The 16271-nt window shown below is 39.3% G+C and overlaps 1 protein-coding gene across 1 annotated transcript; it reads right to left on the bottom strand.

Moving 5' to 3' along the window:
• Positions 1-1125: 1125 nt before the first annotated feature.
• LOC139738371 (steroid 17-alpha-hydroxylase/17,20 lyase-like) lies at positions 1126-14654 on the bottom strand. Its single transcript, XM_071649008.1, has 9 exons — positions 14442-14654; positions 12959-13132; positions 9517-9610; positions 7265-7423; positions 6409-6620; positions 5440-5562; positions 3585-3824; positions 2349-2447; positions 1126-1392 (listed from the first exon to the last, which is right to left on the bottom strand). Exons 1-9 carry the CDS (start codon positions 14611-14613, stop codon positions 1136-1138), a joined length of 1530 nt encoding a protein of 509 aa, XP_071505109.1. The 5' UTR covers positions 14614-14654; the 3' UTR covers positions 1126-1135.
• Between the last annotated feature and the right edge of the window lie 1617 nt (positions 14655-16271).

Genomic DNA, 16271 nt, shown 5'->3' with positions numbered 1-16271 from the left:
GTATGTGTGTTCCCCCAAGATATGATACCATAATCAAACTTATAGGTAGAATTAAAACTGAATGAAGGGTTGGAGTGGAAAATACCTCCTTCAATAACACCAATATTTCGAGATATCGTGTGGCAAACACGATCAATATCTAACTTCGAGGAGAGTTTATTGTCAACAATCAAACATAAAAACATCTTTGATGTAACTTACTCAACAACTGTATCATCTATCATTGTATTATTGGGGAGACTGTTGAAAGCATTACTGAATAATAAACATTTAGATTTAAGAAGATTTAAGGACAACTTGTTTGAACTTATCCAACATAACAATTTTCAGTTAAGAGTTTCATTTATCAACCAAAATTTAAGGATCTGAATGAGAAAGAAATACATTTCAGTCATCATCAAACAGTACAAAAGATAAACTATTAGAAGCATTTGTTACATCATTAATGTATACAAAATGAGCAAAAGAGGTCCCATTAAACTACTATTAACCTGATGAACACCAAAGTTGGCAGATTGATTGCAGGAGTTCTGACCATATAACGCAACGTACTGTTTGCGATTCGTAAGATAGCTTCTCAACCACTCCAAGGCCTTACTACGAATACCATAGTGACATAATTTCACGTTATATTTCGCAACTACTTATATAAAAAAAACATACAATACAATACAATGATAAAATTCTTCTTCTAATTCATGGGATGAGCACTCGCTCTAACAGTTCCTACACATTATGAAACATATATTTACATACATGTAAATTTGTGCATGTATTGGATTATATCATATTTTGATACCGTGAACATAATCATACTAACATCAAATCACGCTTTTGAAATACATTATTTTTTCCCGCGCCATCGTCATGTTGGTCATGTCTGCTATACCGGTTGGTAAAGGCACTTAAGTTTTGATTTTAGCTACAAAATGAACACTTTTATACTGTCATCGCTACGGTATGATTTTTGTAAAAACATAATAACATAAATTATCATGATAACTAAGTAGGTTTCAAACCATCACCGAAGTATTTGAAAATGACAAGAAAAGAAAAAAGAGATCGCGTTTATGACGAAAAACTACATTTTCAAAGTGGATGATTTTTCATGTAAGGTGACTGATTCATTCCTCGTTTATTTCCTCTCTTTGATCACGATTTCGTATGGTTCTAGTATACGTCCGGCAACTGTCTGAGGAATAAGGTTGATAACGTTCTCGCTCTCCTTGCCCGGTACCTTGGAGAAGGTGTAGTTCTGGAGGAACCAGGAGAAGATGAGGAAGAGGTCGGCCTTAGCAGCCGCCTCACCGAGACAGGTACGGCGACCCGCTCCGAACGGCATGAAGCTGGGAGGGTGCTGGCGGACTGTGCCGGCCTCGTCAAGGAAATGCTCTGTTATGGAGTGTAAGAACATACAAAAATATCTATTCACCAGAACCTAAATATTGTTGATCTTGGTTTCAATGTTTAACAGATAGATGACTGGTTCATACGGAATGGTAAAACAAAACAGTAAAATCTACATTGAGATCATCAACTTTGTTAGATAAAAGATAATCGTACTCTTTTGTACGGTCTTTTAACTGGTTCGGAGACCATCGAATGTATAAAAGGGCCTGTATTGTTTGGTCTATGAAGCCTGCCCACCAGTTCGTTAGAGTTCAATTCTGAAATTGCAAAAGCTTCGTCCAGGGCATGTACTCCTACTTATTGTGAACGTATTCTTGCCCCCTAGGAAAGAAAAAAAATCAGACATACAGCCATGCCCTTGGAAAGTTTTGGATTTTTTGAAGTAGAAAATCAACGATTTGATGCACATTTGAGTGCAACATTTGGTTTGTTTTTTTTTTCGATAAAGAACTCAACACACTCAATTGGATATCAATTATTGCGTTGGAAAAAAAAAAACAAACAAACGATTTTTTTTTTTTTGATAGATCAAAATAAATTGCCGGATAAATTGCATTACTAAGCCCTTTTAGGTTAGAAACTCAACAATCCGGTGAAAACTTCTCGTGGAATATTTGGAAACTTTTCAATCGAAAAGTAAAATGAAACGTTACTTATTTACTTACAAAAACTCAACACAAACACGTCGCTGCCTGCCGCCATGGGGATGAGAGTTATTATCATCAAACTTTGTCAAATTAATGTTTTGTTAAAGCGGAATCTGCTCGCCAACAGGGGATGAAGTTCAATCTCCCCCCCCCCCCCCCACGGGCCTGATGAATCACAACAATTGCAGTTTGATTACTGTCTAAATGAAATATCTCCAATTATCCCATTTCGGAATAGTAGGCAGAGAAATGCCCTGAATAAGCTAAGGACCACGTCCGAGAATTACTTACCTGGCTTGAAGGAGTCTGGGTCATCCCATTCCTGGGGGTCAAAGTGCATCGAATGAAGGTTGATCATCACAATAGCTCCTTTTGGGATGACGTAATCACCTATATACATCATATGCCAGGAATGTGATAATCATTATTACTGCATTTCTGAGCGGTGTCTATGGTAGTCACGTCCAACACAGAAATCAAATTCATAATCTCAGTACCGGTATTTCACGAAATACCGAACAATAGCTACATTGGATGACTATGGTCAGTGATTGTGGTCTGCCGGACAAAGCCTATACCGAACAATAGCTACATTGGATTGACTACGGTCAGTGATTGTGGTCTGCCGGACAAAGCCTATACCGAACAATAGCTACATTGGATGATTACGGTCAGTGATTGTGGTCTGCCGGACAAAGCCTCTACGCTGCCATGGCTCAATAGATGAGAAAACTGTGGCTCTGTGAACAAAACCACGGATCCTCAAAATTGAGGTCCTCAATTCGATTCCACTCAAACCAACGCTCGTGCCTCGGGCACTGAAAGCAGTCGGAATTAGGCGACGGCCTTGTTGTTGCTGATGAAGCATTTATCACTTCCTCAACGGATGCGTGAAATCAACAAACTCGTACCAATGTTTCTGTTTTGAATACTGTAAAAAATAAGTGCTTACCACTGTATTTGATATCGCAGTACACGACCCTTTGTAACAAGATTTAATGCCTCCATCGTTGTAATTGTACATTTTTCAATCCTACTGTTAATAAAGTGCAAACTGTTCAAGGGATGCCGCTCAATGTCAGGAATGTGTGTACTGGACAGATTTGTGCTTGTGCTTTGGGTTATTAATGTACGACACTGAAAAACAAACACAAATGATTGAAAAAAATCTCCTCTTACTCTAGCAGATACTGCATTTACTATACTTTCCTTTCAAGAAATCATTTTGGCATGGGACATTGCTGGAGCGTAGAGATTAACTTTGTACTCAGATTTAAAAAGTAATGTGTACGAGTCCTCTATTCTATTGAAGAATTGAAATGGTAAAGAATTACGCCACTTGATCAGAAAAGTCTAGTCAATCATTCCATACTTCCACATCTGAAGTAGCTCATCCCCCGAACATACTTCTTTTGTATCCGTCGCTAGTATCGTTGGATGTATTGCAGCAATAAATCTAGTCATTACGTAGCTAATTCATGAGAGGAAGATGACGTGAATTTGAAGAGCCAGGCGATTGATACTCACGTATCTTTGCATCACATATGGTTGAATGCGGCAGGGAGAGAGGACCGACCGTGCTGTACCGCATCACCTCGTACAAAGTGGCCTCGGTGTACGGCAGCGTCCCGCGGTCCTCGATAGTTGGCACTCGATCACGGCCAATAACGGAGTCGATCTCCGTCTGGGCCTTCTTCTGAATCTCGGAGTACTCGGACATCAAGGCAAATGCCCAGTACAATGTGTCGACGGTACTCTGTATACCACCTGGACGTATTTGTTTTTAAACAAAAAAAGAAATTTTCTGTATGTTTTCTTTATAATTATAGTTCTACGTCTGTGACATCACATGCTGTAGTCGTCTTTTCATTTAGCAGTGACTGCACAGAAATGTAAAAATTCATAACTTTTGAACGGAATGTCCAATTATCCTAAAATTTTCATTTATGTGTTCGAGTATTTGCTGCATTATCTCCATCCACATGTATATTATAAAGAAGAACTTGTCCTGTAATGTTCGGACCTTTAATGATTATGCAGTACATGTGTTCCTGCCATATGAAGAGCCTCGGTTGCAATTGTGCTGGAATTGATATTGTCTGGGACCAGTGCAGTGACAACAGTGTAAAAGATCATGCGAGAAATAAACGTGAGAAAGGAGCCAAAAGACGAGTTCTTGGATCAAGGAAGAACACAAAGTCGTTTGCTTCTCTGGCAAAGCACATTGCTAATTTGAGAGTGAAAACCATCAAACAAGTTATAACCACACCTAGAAGTGCTCTGCTACCCTCCTCGACACAGACACAAGGATGATCTTACACCTGGCAGATGTTTTTTGACCCATTTGAATGAGGAAAACGGCACTACTTTACTCTGCACAGGAGACAGAGACGCAGCATGTTCAGCTGTAGCTACGGCTGGCAAGCTCAAGATCTCAAAACTGTGGTCAACATTCTTGACAGGGAAACACCTTAGCTATATTCCATCCTATGATATCGCAGCACATATTGGGCCAGAGGAGTATCAGGCTCTTCCAATGTTGCATGCATTCATTTGATGTAATACTTTCTCGTTATTCAATACCCAGGGGAAGAAAACGGTCTTGGAAACGTCTGGAATGTATTATGTGCTTGTTATGCCTTCTCAGGCAATGTTCTATTTGAGTAACTTTTTTTTTTTTCAAATAGTCCTTAATTCATGGAGAATTGAATGATCCATGTAAGGTGTTTGAATCAGTGGCTATTTTTAAAAATGGCCGCCATGGATGACGTTTGAAAAGTTTTTCAGGTGGCTCCACCCTGAAAAATACTTCCCCTGTGTTAGTGTACAACTGTACCAAATTTCGCATTTATAGGTAAAATGCACAATTCCACCCAAATATTTCTGTAATCTGCCGACTATAAGATGCGCAAGGTGAAACGCTTTATTCATCTTTTCTTCACCGAAAACGAAATCTCGTCCGATTAGCCTACACGAATTAAGACATTTTTTAATGTTTTATACAACTCAGTGTATATATGGCCATCTATACAAGAACGAAAGAAAAATCGTGAGTTTGATAAAGAAGATAAAGAACATAAAATATCAAAGGAATGCACTCGGTTTGTGATCTTATTGTGGGCTATCCAAAACTGCTAGACGGCATTCGTAAATGCTCGATAGAGAAACGTGCAGTTATACCTGTTATGGCATTTCATGTGATGAGTTGTCGACCAATCGGGATGCAAAAATCTTTCAGGTGTTTAATAATTCTAAAATGCCGAGCACTGTGGCAGCCTAAACCCCGTTTGCTTAAATGTTAACAAACCTGTGGATTTGTTCTTTTCACAAAATTTACTCGCATGAATACGAGGCTTTAGATCAATCTAGCAAGAGTCTTTACCCGAAAAGATGTCCAAAATTGTCTGCAGGATGTGGACATCGGTTAGTTTATCCACGTCCTCCCCTGCTCGCTCTGCGTCTTCTTGGGCCTTGAGCAACATGCTGTAGAAATCGCTGATGTTGTCTAAAAAAAGATAATGAAGGAATAAATCGTACCTTATTCATCATGCCAGTTTGCATGCGTGTAGTAGCGGACGCTGCGACCATGAGGTATTTTATTTTTATTTTGATCTTAAGTGTAATTAACCAATTTTTAATTGAAAAGAAAAAGCAGTGTATCTGTACTACAGACAAGTCTCATGATTGTCGAATTCAAGAACTAAAATAATGAGTACAAAAAATCTTGAAACGTTCTTATCCTCAAAGAAATTGCTAATTCGATTGTTCATTGGAGAAATGAATCTATTTCAATCGATAAAAGTATTGCCATATCAATGATATGAAATGAAGTACATGTACATAATCTTTTAATCTAGTCAACTGCACACAATTAAAGTACCTGACAAACAGTTCCATACCAGAGCTTGGTGATTGCCTCCGAGCCAGAGGAGCCGAGAAAGCAACCTGACTGAGTCGTAAAGCTGTTTTTCGAGGCAGGAGCACCTTGGTGATCTCAGTAAAACCAAGGAGGTTGTATCCCCTTGGTAAGTCATACACAGTAAGCACCTTTGCGTGTACACGTGATGTGTATGGGGTTCTAAATGGTACATAATGTATATATATATATATATATAAAGGTACTGTATCATCATTTCATAGTTCTTCGTTTAAAAGCATTCTTTTTTTTCTTTAGTGGTCAGGTAGATAGATAATAATAATTCAAATCCCCTAAAATTTGATTCAGATCAAATTCAGATGTGCAGGGCTGTATAAGGAGATTGTTCCTGTAGTTGCAGTAGTAAGATAGTTAATGGGTTCGTAAATTGTGTTGCTACTGAATACATTTCACACAAACTGCAACAAATCTGACCAGGGTCGTAGGATTGCTGTTTGTGTTGCGCCAGTTCAGATTCCACGAATTTTTCGAAGTCTACCGTGAGGGCCTTCATCAAACGTGGCCCGCTGGTAGGGAAGTACTTAGCCCAGTAGAAGTAGTCGGCTGCAAGACCAAGACCGAAGTTAGCGTTGAGCTCGTCATTCATCCGCATCCATTCCTTCACGTTAGGGTCGTGAAGGTCGTAGCTGGATTGACAAAGATCAGGATATATTTGAAATGTGAATCGAGATATTAAGGCCGCAAAGAAAGCGTTTCCAAAAAATCATTACAATTTTGAGATCGGGAGTAGGTACGTTTTACCTAGATAGCAATGCTGGGTTGGCCCAACATTGGTTTTGGGCCATTTTGGCTGGCGGGTCAACATTGGCCCACGTAAAGTTTGAGGTTGGACCAACCTTTTATAGACCTTACATCAACTATTTTTCCAACTTGATGCTCCTTTGGCTCAACGTTGGAAAAAGCATGCCTGTACGTTCGCCCAATGCCAGAAACATGATATTGGCTCAATATTACTTTGGTAGGCGGACCAACATTGTCCCAACAGCGAAAGCTTGACATCTGACTGACGATTTTACAATATTGATCAAAATAATGTCAGAAATATGACATTGGCCCAACTTTGGCCGGCGGGACAAAATTGAATTGGCCAGAAAATATTTTTTCGCCAACGTCATGTTCTGATGTTAGGCCAGAGTAGGATTGCTATCAGGACAAATCTATACATCTTACATCTCCGTTCGCTTTTCTAGTTGTGTTTGTGTTCTGATCAGGGAAATGTGAGAGAGACCTCCTGCTAAGATCACCCGTATTTTCAGGTAAAGTGTAATACCTCTTTCCATAGCACATCTGTGAGAAGACATTGTACATGATCAGAGTAAGGAGGAGTCGCGTGTCGATCGGCTTCTCGCCATTCTCGGCTAGCTCCTTCTCCACCTTCGGGTACACACTGGAGACCAACTTTTGTAGGGGCTTACCGGTTGCAAAGTGCCTTGATTACAGAAAAGAACGTTCAAACAAAATGATATAGGTCCAAAATTATGATTTACATACAAGCTTGACTAGGATCATTTGGAGTGCGACATCGGGTGCTCGTTACGAGACGGGCAGGAAATTTAGAGTCAGGAAGTCAAAACATCAAAATGACGCAGAGTCACTGGGGAAGACACATTTCACAGGGGCTAAAAAGAAGGAGGCAGATCTCACTCCCAAAAAGTCAGCCATAAGTGATCACGTGGCGCAGGAAAACCACATCATTGACTGAAAAAAAAGAGAGCAAGATTGTGTCCAAAGACAGCAACAAATTCACAAGTTGGTTAAGAGAGGCTATCCACATACAGCGGGGGCGGGAACACAATCCAGTCATGATGAATCGGGACGAGGGGCAATACAAATTATCTTCAGCGTACATTCCCATTCTCTCGGACTTCAAGACTGCCTACAGCCCATCTACGGCGAGCCGACACCAGTCTGATGAAGCCTGCAGACAGTAGGCGAAAGCTCACAAGGTAAATAGTTGTCTTTGGTTGTGTACAAACGAAATTTCGCCTTAATTAGGTCAATGAGTCATACAGCTCACGAGTAATACAGTTCATGAGTTTGACACTAGCTAAACACAGCCCACGAATTCGACAGATACAACACGGTATTTAATATGTCGCCTGGTCGGTCTCGTGGGCCTTGTTAGCTTAGTGTCGAACTAATGGGCTGCGTGGCTCGTGAGCTGTAAAAGTCACGGGCTGTATGACTTGTGAGTTGTATGACTCGTGGGCTGTATGACTCGTGGGTGTCGGTCTCGTAACGTGCACCCCAGTCCACGAGCTAGACGCCATAAGTCAACACGTCTGGTGAAATAGGCCCACGAACAATAATTAATAAACAAATAATTTCCACGAGCAAGACACTAGTACGTAAACGACGTCCATGAACCCTACGCGAGGCAAAAAGGGCCCATGAGCTCGACATTACATCATGTGTCTTAGACCCCGTTTACAGTGAGTGAAAGGGCCGGGATCGGCCGCGGCCGAGCCCAGCCTTCATTACACTGTAAACGTGCAAAAGGCCAAATGCGGTACCAAAATCAGCAGCGCATTTGTCCAAGCTCTGGAGGTAGTCTCGGCCGCGGCTCGGCAGCGGCCGAACTGGCCTGAGCCAAATGCGGTTCAAAATTTAGTCTGGCTTCCAGACCCTCTGCCCATACTATTTCGCTATTCAGGATATAACGCCCCAAAAAACTAATAGAGTTCAAGGTGGTTTTGTCCTGCAAAGGTCTTTGCCTTCGACAGAGGCGGCGACTTCGTCGCCGGGGAGTGTAATTGGCAAAGGGGCCGGGAACTAGACTATACCAAATTGCGACCGGCGCCCTCCGAATAATAGTGTTTGTTCACAAGCAGAGCGCCACTACGACAAAACATTGAAAGGTTTGAATTAAGAGCCAGGCCGAGCCCGGCACTGTAAACGGACAAAATTGCGGGGCCGAGTACCACAATTGTGATCAGGCTCGGCCGCTGCTCGGCCCGGCCCTGCACTATAAACGGGGTCTTAGACCCCGTTTACAGTGAGAGAAAGGCCGGGCTTGGCCGCGGCCGAGCCTGGCTTTCATTTCATTGCAAACGTGCAAAAGGCCAAATGCGGTACCAAAATCGGCCGCGGCTCGGCCGGCCGAGCCCGGCCTTTTCTCACAGTGTCGAGATCGTGGGGCTTATTTGCCTATATAGTGTCTAGCCGATGGGCGGTGTGACATGTGTGTGTTACGTATGGCTCGTGGGTGTATGATTCATGGACCTTTTTTTCAATGTCTAACTTGTTGGATGACCCCGAGACATCAAAGCCATGTTGAATATTAGATGAATCATTACATAATCAAATAGCGACTAAGTTAGCAGGTTTATTCCTTCTAAAATTCTTTCGACATTTCCCCCATATCGCCTGCATTAATGGGACAAAATGGTTTTAAAAAAATGTTGAATTTTCTATAAATAGGCTCTTTTCAAACATGTAGAATATTACAATGCATTGTCTCTCCTGTAATACACTACACCAAATAGGAGTAAATAGTAAAACGTCCTATGTATATAGACCTACCTGAGTGCAGTGTGTCCTAGTTTCCGATGAAGCTTCCACGTGTCAGTGTAAGTGCTAAAGGCAATGTCCTTAAACCCTTCAGTGAACAGCTCCACTGCAATGACATGTCAAAAAGCGATACTAACATGTTCTTTTTTCTACACATTTAACGAAATGAAACTTTAGCTCCTCCTCATCATAATACAATGTGTACAATCTGACTCATGTAGCTTATATACTGTACATGATACACAAATGCATGTAATTCTACTGCACTGCAGTTTCAGCATCCATCATTATCACCACAACTAAAACAGAATTATCATTCGTCCTTCTTCTACTGCCACTCATCCACTACCCCCTTTTTTTCTGAATGACTATTGAATGAATGGAAACAACAACAGTTACTCCAATAACTGATAAAGCAAATGTTCTTTCCTACCTTCAAACTTGTAAAACAAAGATTGAAAACTAGAAATGTCGTTATCTATGGCGACTGGTATGCTCCCTTATCCATTTATCTTAATAGCTTTACAGTACATATTACCAATGTGAGACCACAATGCACTATGACTGGCAAACAATAATTCCTGGTAATCATACACCCAATTTTCATGGCAACACTTAGAGCCACTTTCAAAATATGGAAAATAGGGGATATTTCAGCATTTTCTTTGACCCAATGGCACAAAACTTCTCCATCATAATAAATGTGTGGTAATGTATGCATTCACCTATAACAAGTTTGATTACACAGGAAATATATAAGTTCAGTCAGTCGGAGAAAGGAAAAATGTAATTTAGCATTTGATAGTACAATTTTAGCACTTTAAGGTGATCTTCTATACTTGATCTTCCACCTTGTGATCCACAACTTCCAAAGAGAATCAGTATCAGGCAATGCATTTATATGTACTAAGTCTAATGAAGATACTTTGAGCCATTTTCAAAATATGAACTAACAAATATATGAACCATATAACAAAGTTAGATTTTGGTATATTCACTTGATCTTTGACTTCTGGCCTTTGACCCCATTGTCCAAAACTTTCCTAACGAATGTTTATTTGCTAATAATACTTTTAGTCATTCAAGTTAATTTATTTTTATTTCCATCAAACAAACATAGAAATCATGTACAATGTATAAGCAAAATACATTTGTAATAATTGCAAAAAATGCATGTAAAATTAGTAACGAAGTGAAGAAAACATAATTGTATTTTTTAACATCAATGCATAGTATACAAATAATGACTGCTATGAGGGGCACAGTAAAATTATGGGCCCAAGGTGATGTGAAAACCATAACTATGCCAGAAGCGAAGCTGAGGGCATAGTTGTGGTTTTCACATCACCGAGGGCCTACATAATTTTAACTGTGCCCCGAATTATTATTATTATTTGTTTTATATACCGAAAATATAGATACCGAAAATATAGATTTTCTAGTCTCTTTTACAGCACTTGTAATCAACGCTGATCGACAGCGCGGCGGTCGTATCATTGGCCAGGTGCGTACATATGAGCGAGCTATGTGTACGGGGTTGCGACTGTCTCCAAACCTATTTACAGGGCACAGTTGATTCTATGCCCCGGGCACAGTAAATCATGACGTCATTTGGATAAAAAATGGGGCACAGCTATTTTCATGACTCCACTTTTAACCAATCAGATGAGAGGAATCTATATGTGAGGTATATAATATGAATTAAATAAGGATGGGAATGGAAATGGAGAGTTCATCTCAGAAGCAAAGCTTGCACGATATGGGACCCTCAGAACATACATAAGAAAACGAATGATAAATTAACGAAACTACAAATATAAAACAAAATCAAAGGAACCAATGTCAACTAACATGAAATCAAATTAGGAAGGAAAAAATTGAAACTTTAACACGTGCCATGCTCGACATGAGCAAACTGGATTCCATGATGTAAGAGTAATGATGAAATACAGCCTGGATTGAATATATTGCAAAGAATTGTATGGGATACCGGTAGGAATGCACAACAGCGGACATCAAAGAAGGAGAGCATAATATACGCAATGGTATATACGGCACAACAACAAGAACATCTGCGGACGACTTGTGTTTGAAAGATTATTTATCCCTAACAACAAAGAGAATAATATAATATCAATAAGCCTATATTGTTGTTCAATGTTTAAAGAAATGATGACTTGGTTTAGATGTTTAGGTGAAATAAATTGTGTCGTATATTATAAGATTTCAATTAAAATAATCTAAATCTATTCGTAAAAGAATTCAAGAGGGTAGCAGTTATTATACTATTACGATGAAAATAAAGGAAGAAGTTGTTCTGAGCCAGCAAAGTTCTCAACAGTAGCAAATGAAATTCATTCGACCCCCTTCTTGGATAGCTGTGAATGGGTTTGTTTCTTCAAAACATTGTTTCACATTTGAATTTGAACTTGGACATTTTATATTTGGATTTTTTTTTGTTATAGTTATGCATAAATTGCCTAGATTAAACAAATACAAATCTTTAACATTCAATATTTTGTGTCCAAATAACAATGGGTCAGTACGAGACAAAAATGCAGTATGACATATTCCGATACGAGTGACTTTATTTGTAATAGTAGTGATTTATCTTAGCGTGCTTGGTATGCATTTCCCCACTCGAAAATACCATGATTTAAAATAAGGCAATAATAGGGAAGAGTAGAATGTAAGCAGAGACGATAAAGGAAGAAAAACGATTCTTAATTAGTAAGTTGACCCCCAAATTGATATCGGACAAATGACAACCCGAAAATACAATGCCTCCGGCAAAACTTCTTAGGAGATGCACAGAAAAATAAAAACCATTAACCTCCAAACAAATAAAAACAACAGGTCAAATCTGGAAACTTTTGGGAGCTACAGGAAAATATTTTTCCACGCAAGAGAGCTTGTTTTGAACGAGGAAAAGTTTTCCTCCTAAGATAGGACTTCCACCAGAAGAGAGAATGTTTCTCCGATTTCTTGTCATGGGAGAGAGAGAGAGAGAGAGAGTTTCAAACATACAAGACAGTGTATTTACATTTAATTAAAGCTTTTTTTTTCAACATAAAGGCTTCTTTCCATCAAAGGAGTGTTTTTATCCTAACTTGGTAACTTTTTACACATAAGAGGCGAGTGTTTACCCTAAGAGATTCCTCCTGTTTTTGTTCTTTTGCAAAAGAGAGAGTTTACCTCAGGTGTTTATCTATTTATCACTATTATTTTTGTATGGACAAAAAAAGAATATACAACTTTATGTATATATATATATATATATATATATATATATATACGTGTATACATGTATAACAAGAGAGGTGCAAGTGTTTTTCATTAGTAGGCATTGTATAGGGACAGGCGGTATATCAACATTTCCCAGCACGACAGTCAGAGACAAATGACATTATCTCCAATACATCTCTTAATAAAAGTAATGGCAACTGTTTCTTACTTGAGTAGAAATCAGGGCGTCCGGCGAACTCAACATCCTGCTTTATCAAAGCCTCCTTTATGACGTCTTTGCGATTTAAGACCACCATCCATCGCTGTCCCACCTTGAGGCCAAAGATGTCACCGTACTTCTTGGCCCATTTACCAAACACTACCTCTGGGTTGTCAGTCATGTCTTGAAAATAACATAAGAAATTGAGAAACTAAACTGGTTCAGGTGAAATGGTTAGACCGTCAAGTTCAAGTTCAAATTTATTTCGTTTTTCGACAATAAAATAATGTATAAACGTAAATCTCACTTTCTCGAGTGACAGAAACAATGCATGTAAAGTTGTACAAAGAAAACAACAATAATTCAAAAACTTACAGTAGCGATACATTGAAATAAATGCTGGGGTAACGAAAGTGAAATAATTGTCAATATGCACTAACTTTTGTGAAAGAAACGGAGGGACCCACTAAAAAAGACAATGCTTGTAGAGTGTGGGCCCCTCTTGGATTAAAAGCTCGATGCAAAAATTGATTGAAAACAGCAACAAAGCAGCACAAAAAGTTTGGCTGGCCAATGAGAGACAGACGGACAAACAGTTACACACAAAACAAAAACAAACAAAATAATAAGCATGAGACAAGACTGGGACAGTAAAAGAATAAAATGACCCGACGACACGAGAGGAAACAAGACTATAGCGTGACAAGGAGGTAACAAAATAGACAGGAATATGCAACAGAGACGACAATCCTCGGAGGTTTGAGGAAGAAGAAGAAAAGAAAAAAAGAGAGAAAAATATACAACAAACCCTTCAACTGCGAACTATAGGTTAAAGAAAATCTAATCATAGTCAAAGCTTAGGCAATAGTAGCAATATTAAAAAGAACGGCAATGCAGATTTAAACAGGTTAAACCGTCCTTGTTCTTTGGGTGTCAAATGGGTTAAAAAGAAAGGTCAACCATGCAACGCTGTCTAGACAGCATCATTTATTCAAGTCCTTTCGAGGGAGAGGAATCAGAACACTGTTATTTCACATGAGACCTTCATTGCGCGTTCATAGACCTTCTTGATAAATCTGTTGTTGATCTTTTTTTTTCAGAGAATCCTATTTTTTCCCAAAGGAATATGGGCCTAACAACTATTTATATATCTTTCTTTTCATCTATATTGATATGTGGATCTCTCCATCTATTGCTGATCTTGATCTATCTCTCATACACTGCCTCTCTGTACATTATGCACACATGTTTGTGCGTAAGCATGTTTGTGCAAACAAACATGCCGCTGTGGGGTACTTCTTATGCAATGGACAGTAGGAAAGGATTGAATGATAAATACCAGACAATCAACCTGCAGAAATCTCTGACGGGACTAGCTTAAAAAAAAGAAAAAAAAAGAGTTGCGGTCTCCCTGTCGAGAAATATGGGAGAGAACTAAAACGGAAAAAAGGAGCAAAAGAAAACCTCCAAACATCGCCACTTATTCACTCACCAAAAATACTCCCCACAATGGGAAGACCTCTTGGTCCGGGCGGGAACCTGCTTGGTCGGCTGACGCTCCATATTGCCATGGAGACCAGAAGGACTCCAAGAGTAGCTGTGATGGTCAAGCCATTGACCTGTCCGAGACTGGACTCCGTCAGGGTTCCTAGGAAGTCGATCATGGTCGATCACTGCTGCAGCAGCTGACGTACTTGACTCTAATCTGATTTCTGCTTTAGTGCGTAAAATGTTTGTGTGCTAGAAAGCTGGAATTAATAACGCATTGAAACAGCATGATATGAACATCTTGATGTGTATCAAATACCATCTCTGTCATGGTAAAAACTTTTATGACAATGAAATGGACTAAACCGGCAAAACAACACAAAACAAAAATTACGGGGATACTTTGTAAGCGCTAATTTAGCTCTACCTGATTCGTTAGAACTATACAACGCAACGCAAATCCGGATTGATAGCTAGATGATAGAGAAGTATTTTATGCGCTTTTCAAAATTCAGATTGACTTGAATTACTTTCGTTTCGGCGTAGATTCAGAGAAAGAAAACATTCTCTTCTCTAGTGGTAAAATAAGTTACCTTCTTTGGAGGACTCACTTCTACAACATGTAGAAGACGTAGACGTAATTCAAAATTAGGAGTAATGATAAAGACGAAGTGCAAGACTTTGGTTATCCTCATCAGAAGCCTCGACATTCGGAACATGCGATATTCCGAATTTTATTCCTCTTCACAACGCTTCCTTTTAATTCCCCTACCTTATGGAATAATTTACCTCAGAAATTAAGACAAAATCAATTATATAAATAAATTGAAATCTGCTTTGAAAACGCATTTGTTTACAATGTAAGCAAACATGAGGCTAGGTACCATCACTGTAATTGGAATTGTATGTTTTTGTATAATCTTTTCATTTTTTGAGCGCATAGGGACATTATCACTTTATGTTATGCGCTATATAAGCACTGTCAATTATCATTATCATTATTCCCTCCAAAGAGACAAGATAACATTCTAGTTGTAGCGAACAAGAATTCGTGTGTGACGCTTGCCTAGTGTAGTCGATTAATTTCAATGGGGGTCGCAGCGCGGTGCGTGGAGGGACATTATTATTACATAATTTTCATGTAGTGTGCTGAGTGTGTAGGCGGTAGCAATCAGGTTGAATTTACATTTCAGGTGTAGTCAAGGACCTTACCATTACTTTACAACATTATTTCATCCCTTTACTTTGAATTAAATTAAATTCAAATTTCTTTTTTTTTTCGACAAGTGTATACATATCACTTTCTTTGGTGACAGAGAATAAGGTACGCAGAAACAATGTTAAATGAAAAGAGTACAGAAGAATTGTGGAATCTAATGATTCACTGTCATGACGACTGAAGTGATCAAAATGAAGTACGCAAAGTGCGAAAAATGGAGGGACCCACTGAAAAGGCAAAGCTTGTAGAATGTGGGCCCCTCTGTACTTGACATCAGTATACGGATAAAAGTTGAAACACGGAAAAATAAAATGATCTGGAAGCTCACTGAAAAGACAGAGTATCCGTGTACAAAGTGTATACAAGCGCCAGACTGCAGACAGCAGGTGGCAATCGACCGTTGCAGTCATTTAAAACTTGGGAGCTCTAGATTTGCGACGCGGACCTTTAGACAACGATTGCGTCGGCCATTCTCGCCTCTCCGTGCGTCTTGTTCTTAAATAGCTTTAGATTACGCGAGGACGCAGCCTATACGAACTAAAACGGCGCCACCATAGGATCATTGCTTCAAGTAACTCTCTGCGTCGTGAATTTGAGCGGAAGCTCAAATGAACC

Source organism: Diadema antillarum, unplaced genomic scaffold (genome assembly GCF_040938485.1).
Source record: "Diadema antillarum isolate AM-2024a unplaced genomic scaffold, OU_Dant_1.0 seq00000738_RagTag, whole genome shotgun sequence".
NCBI classification, from domain to species: domain Eukaryota; kingdom Metazoa; phylum Echinodermata; class Echinoidea; order Diadematoida; family Diadematidae; genus Diadema; species Diadema antillarum.
Note: the sequence above shows the minus strand (reverse complement) of the source record. Positions and strands in the feature narration are given on the sequence as shown.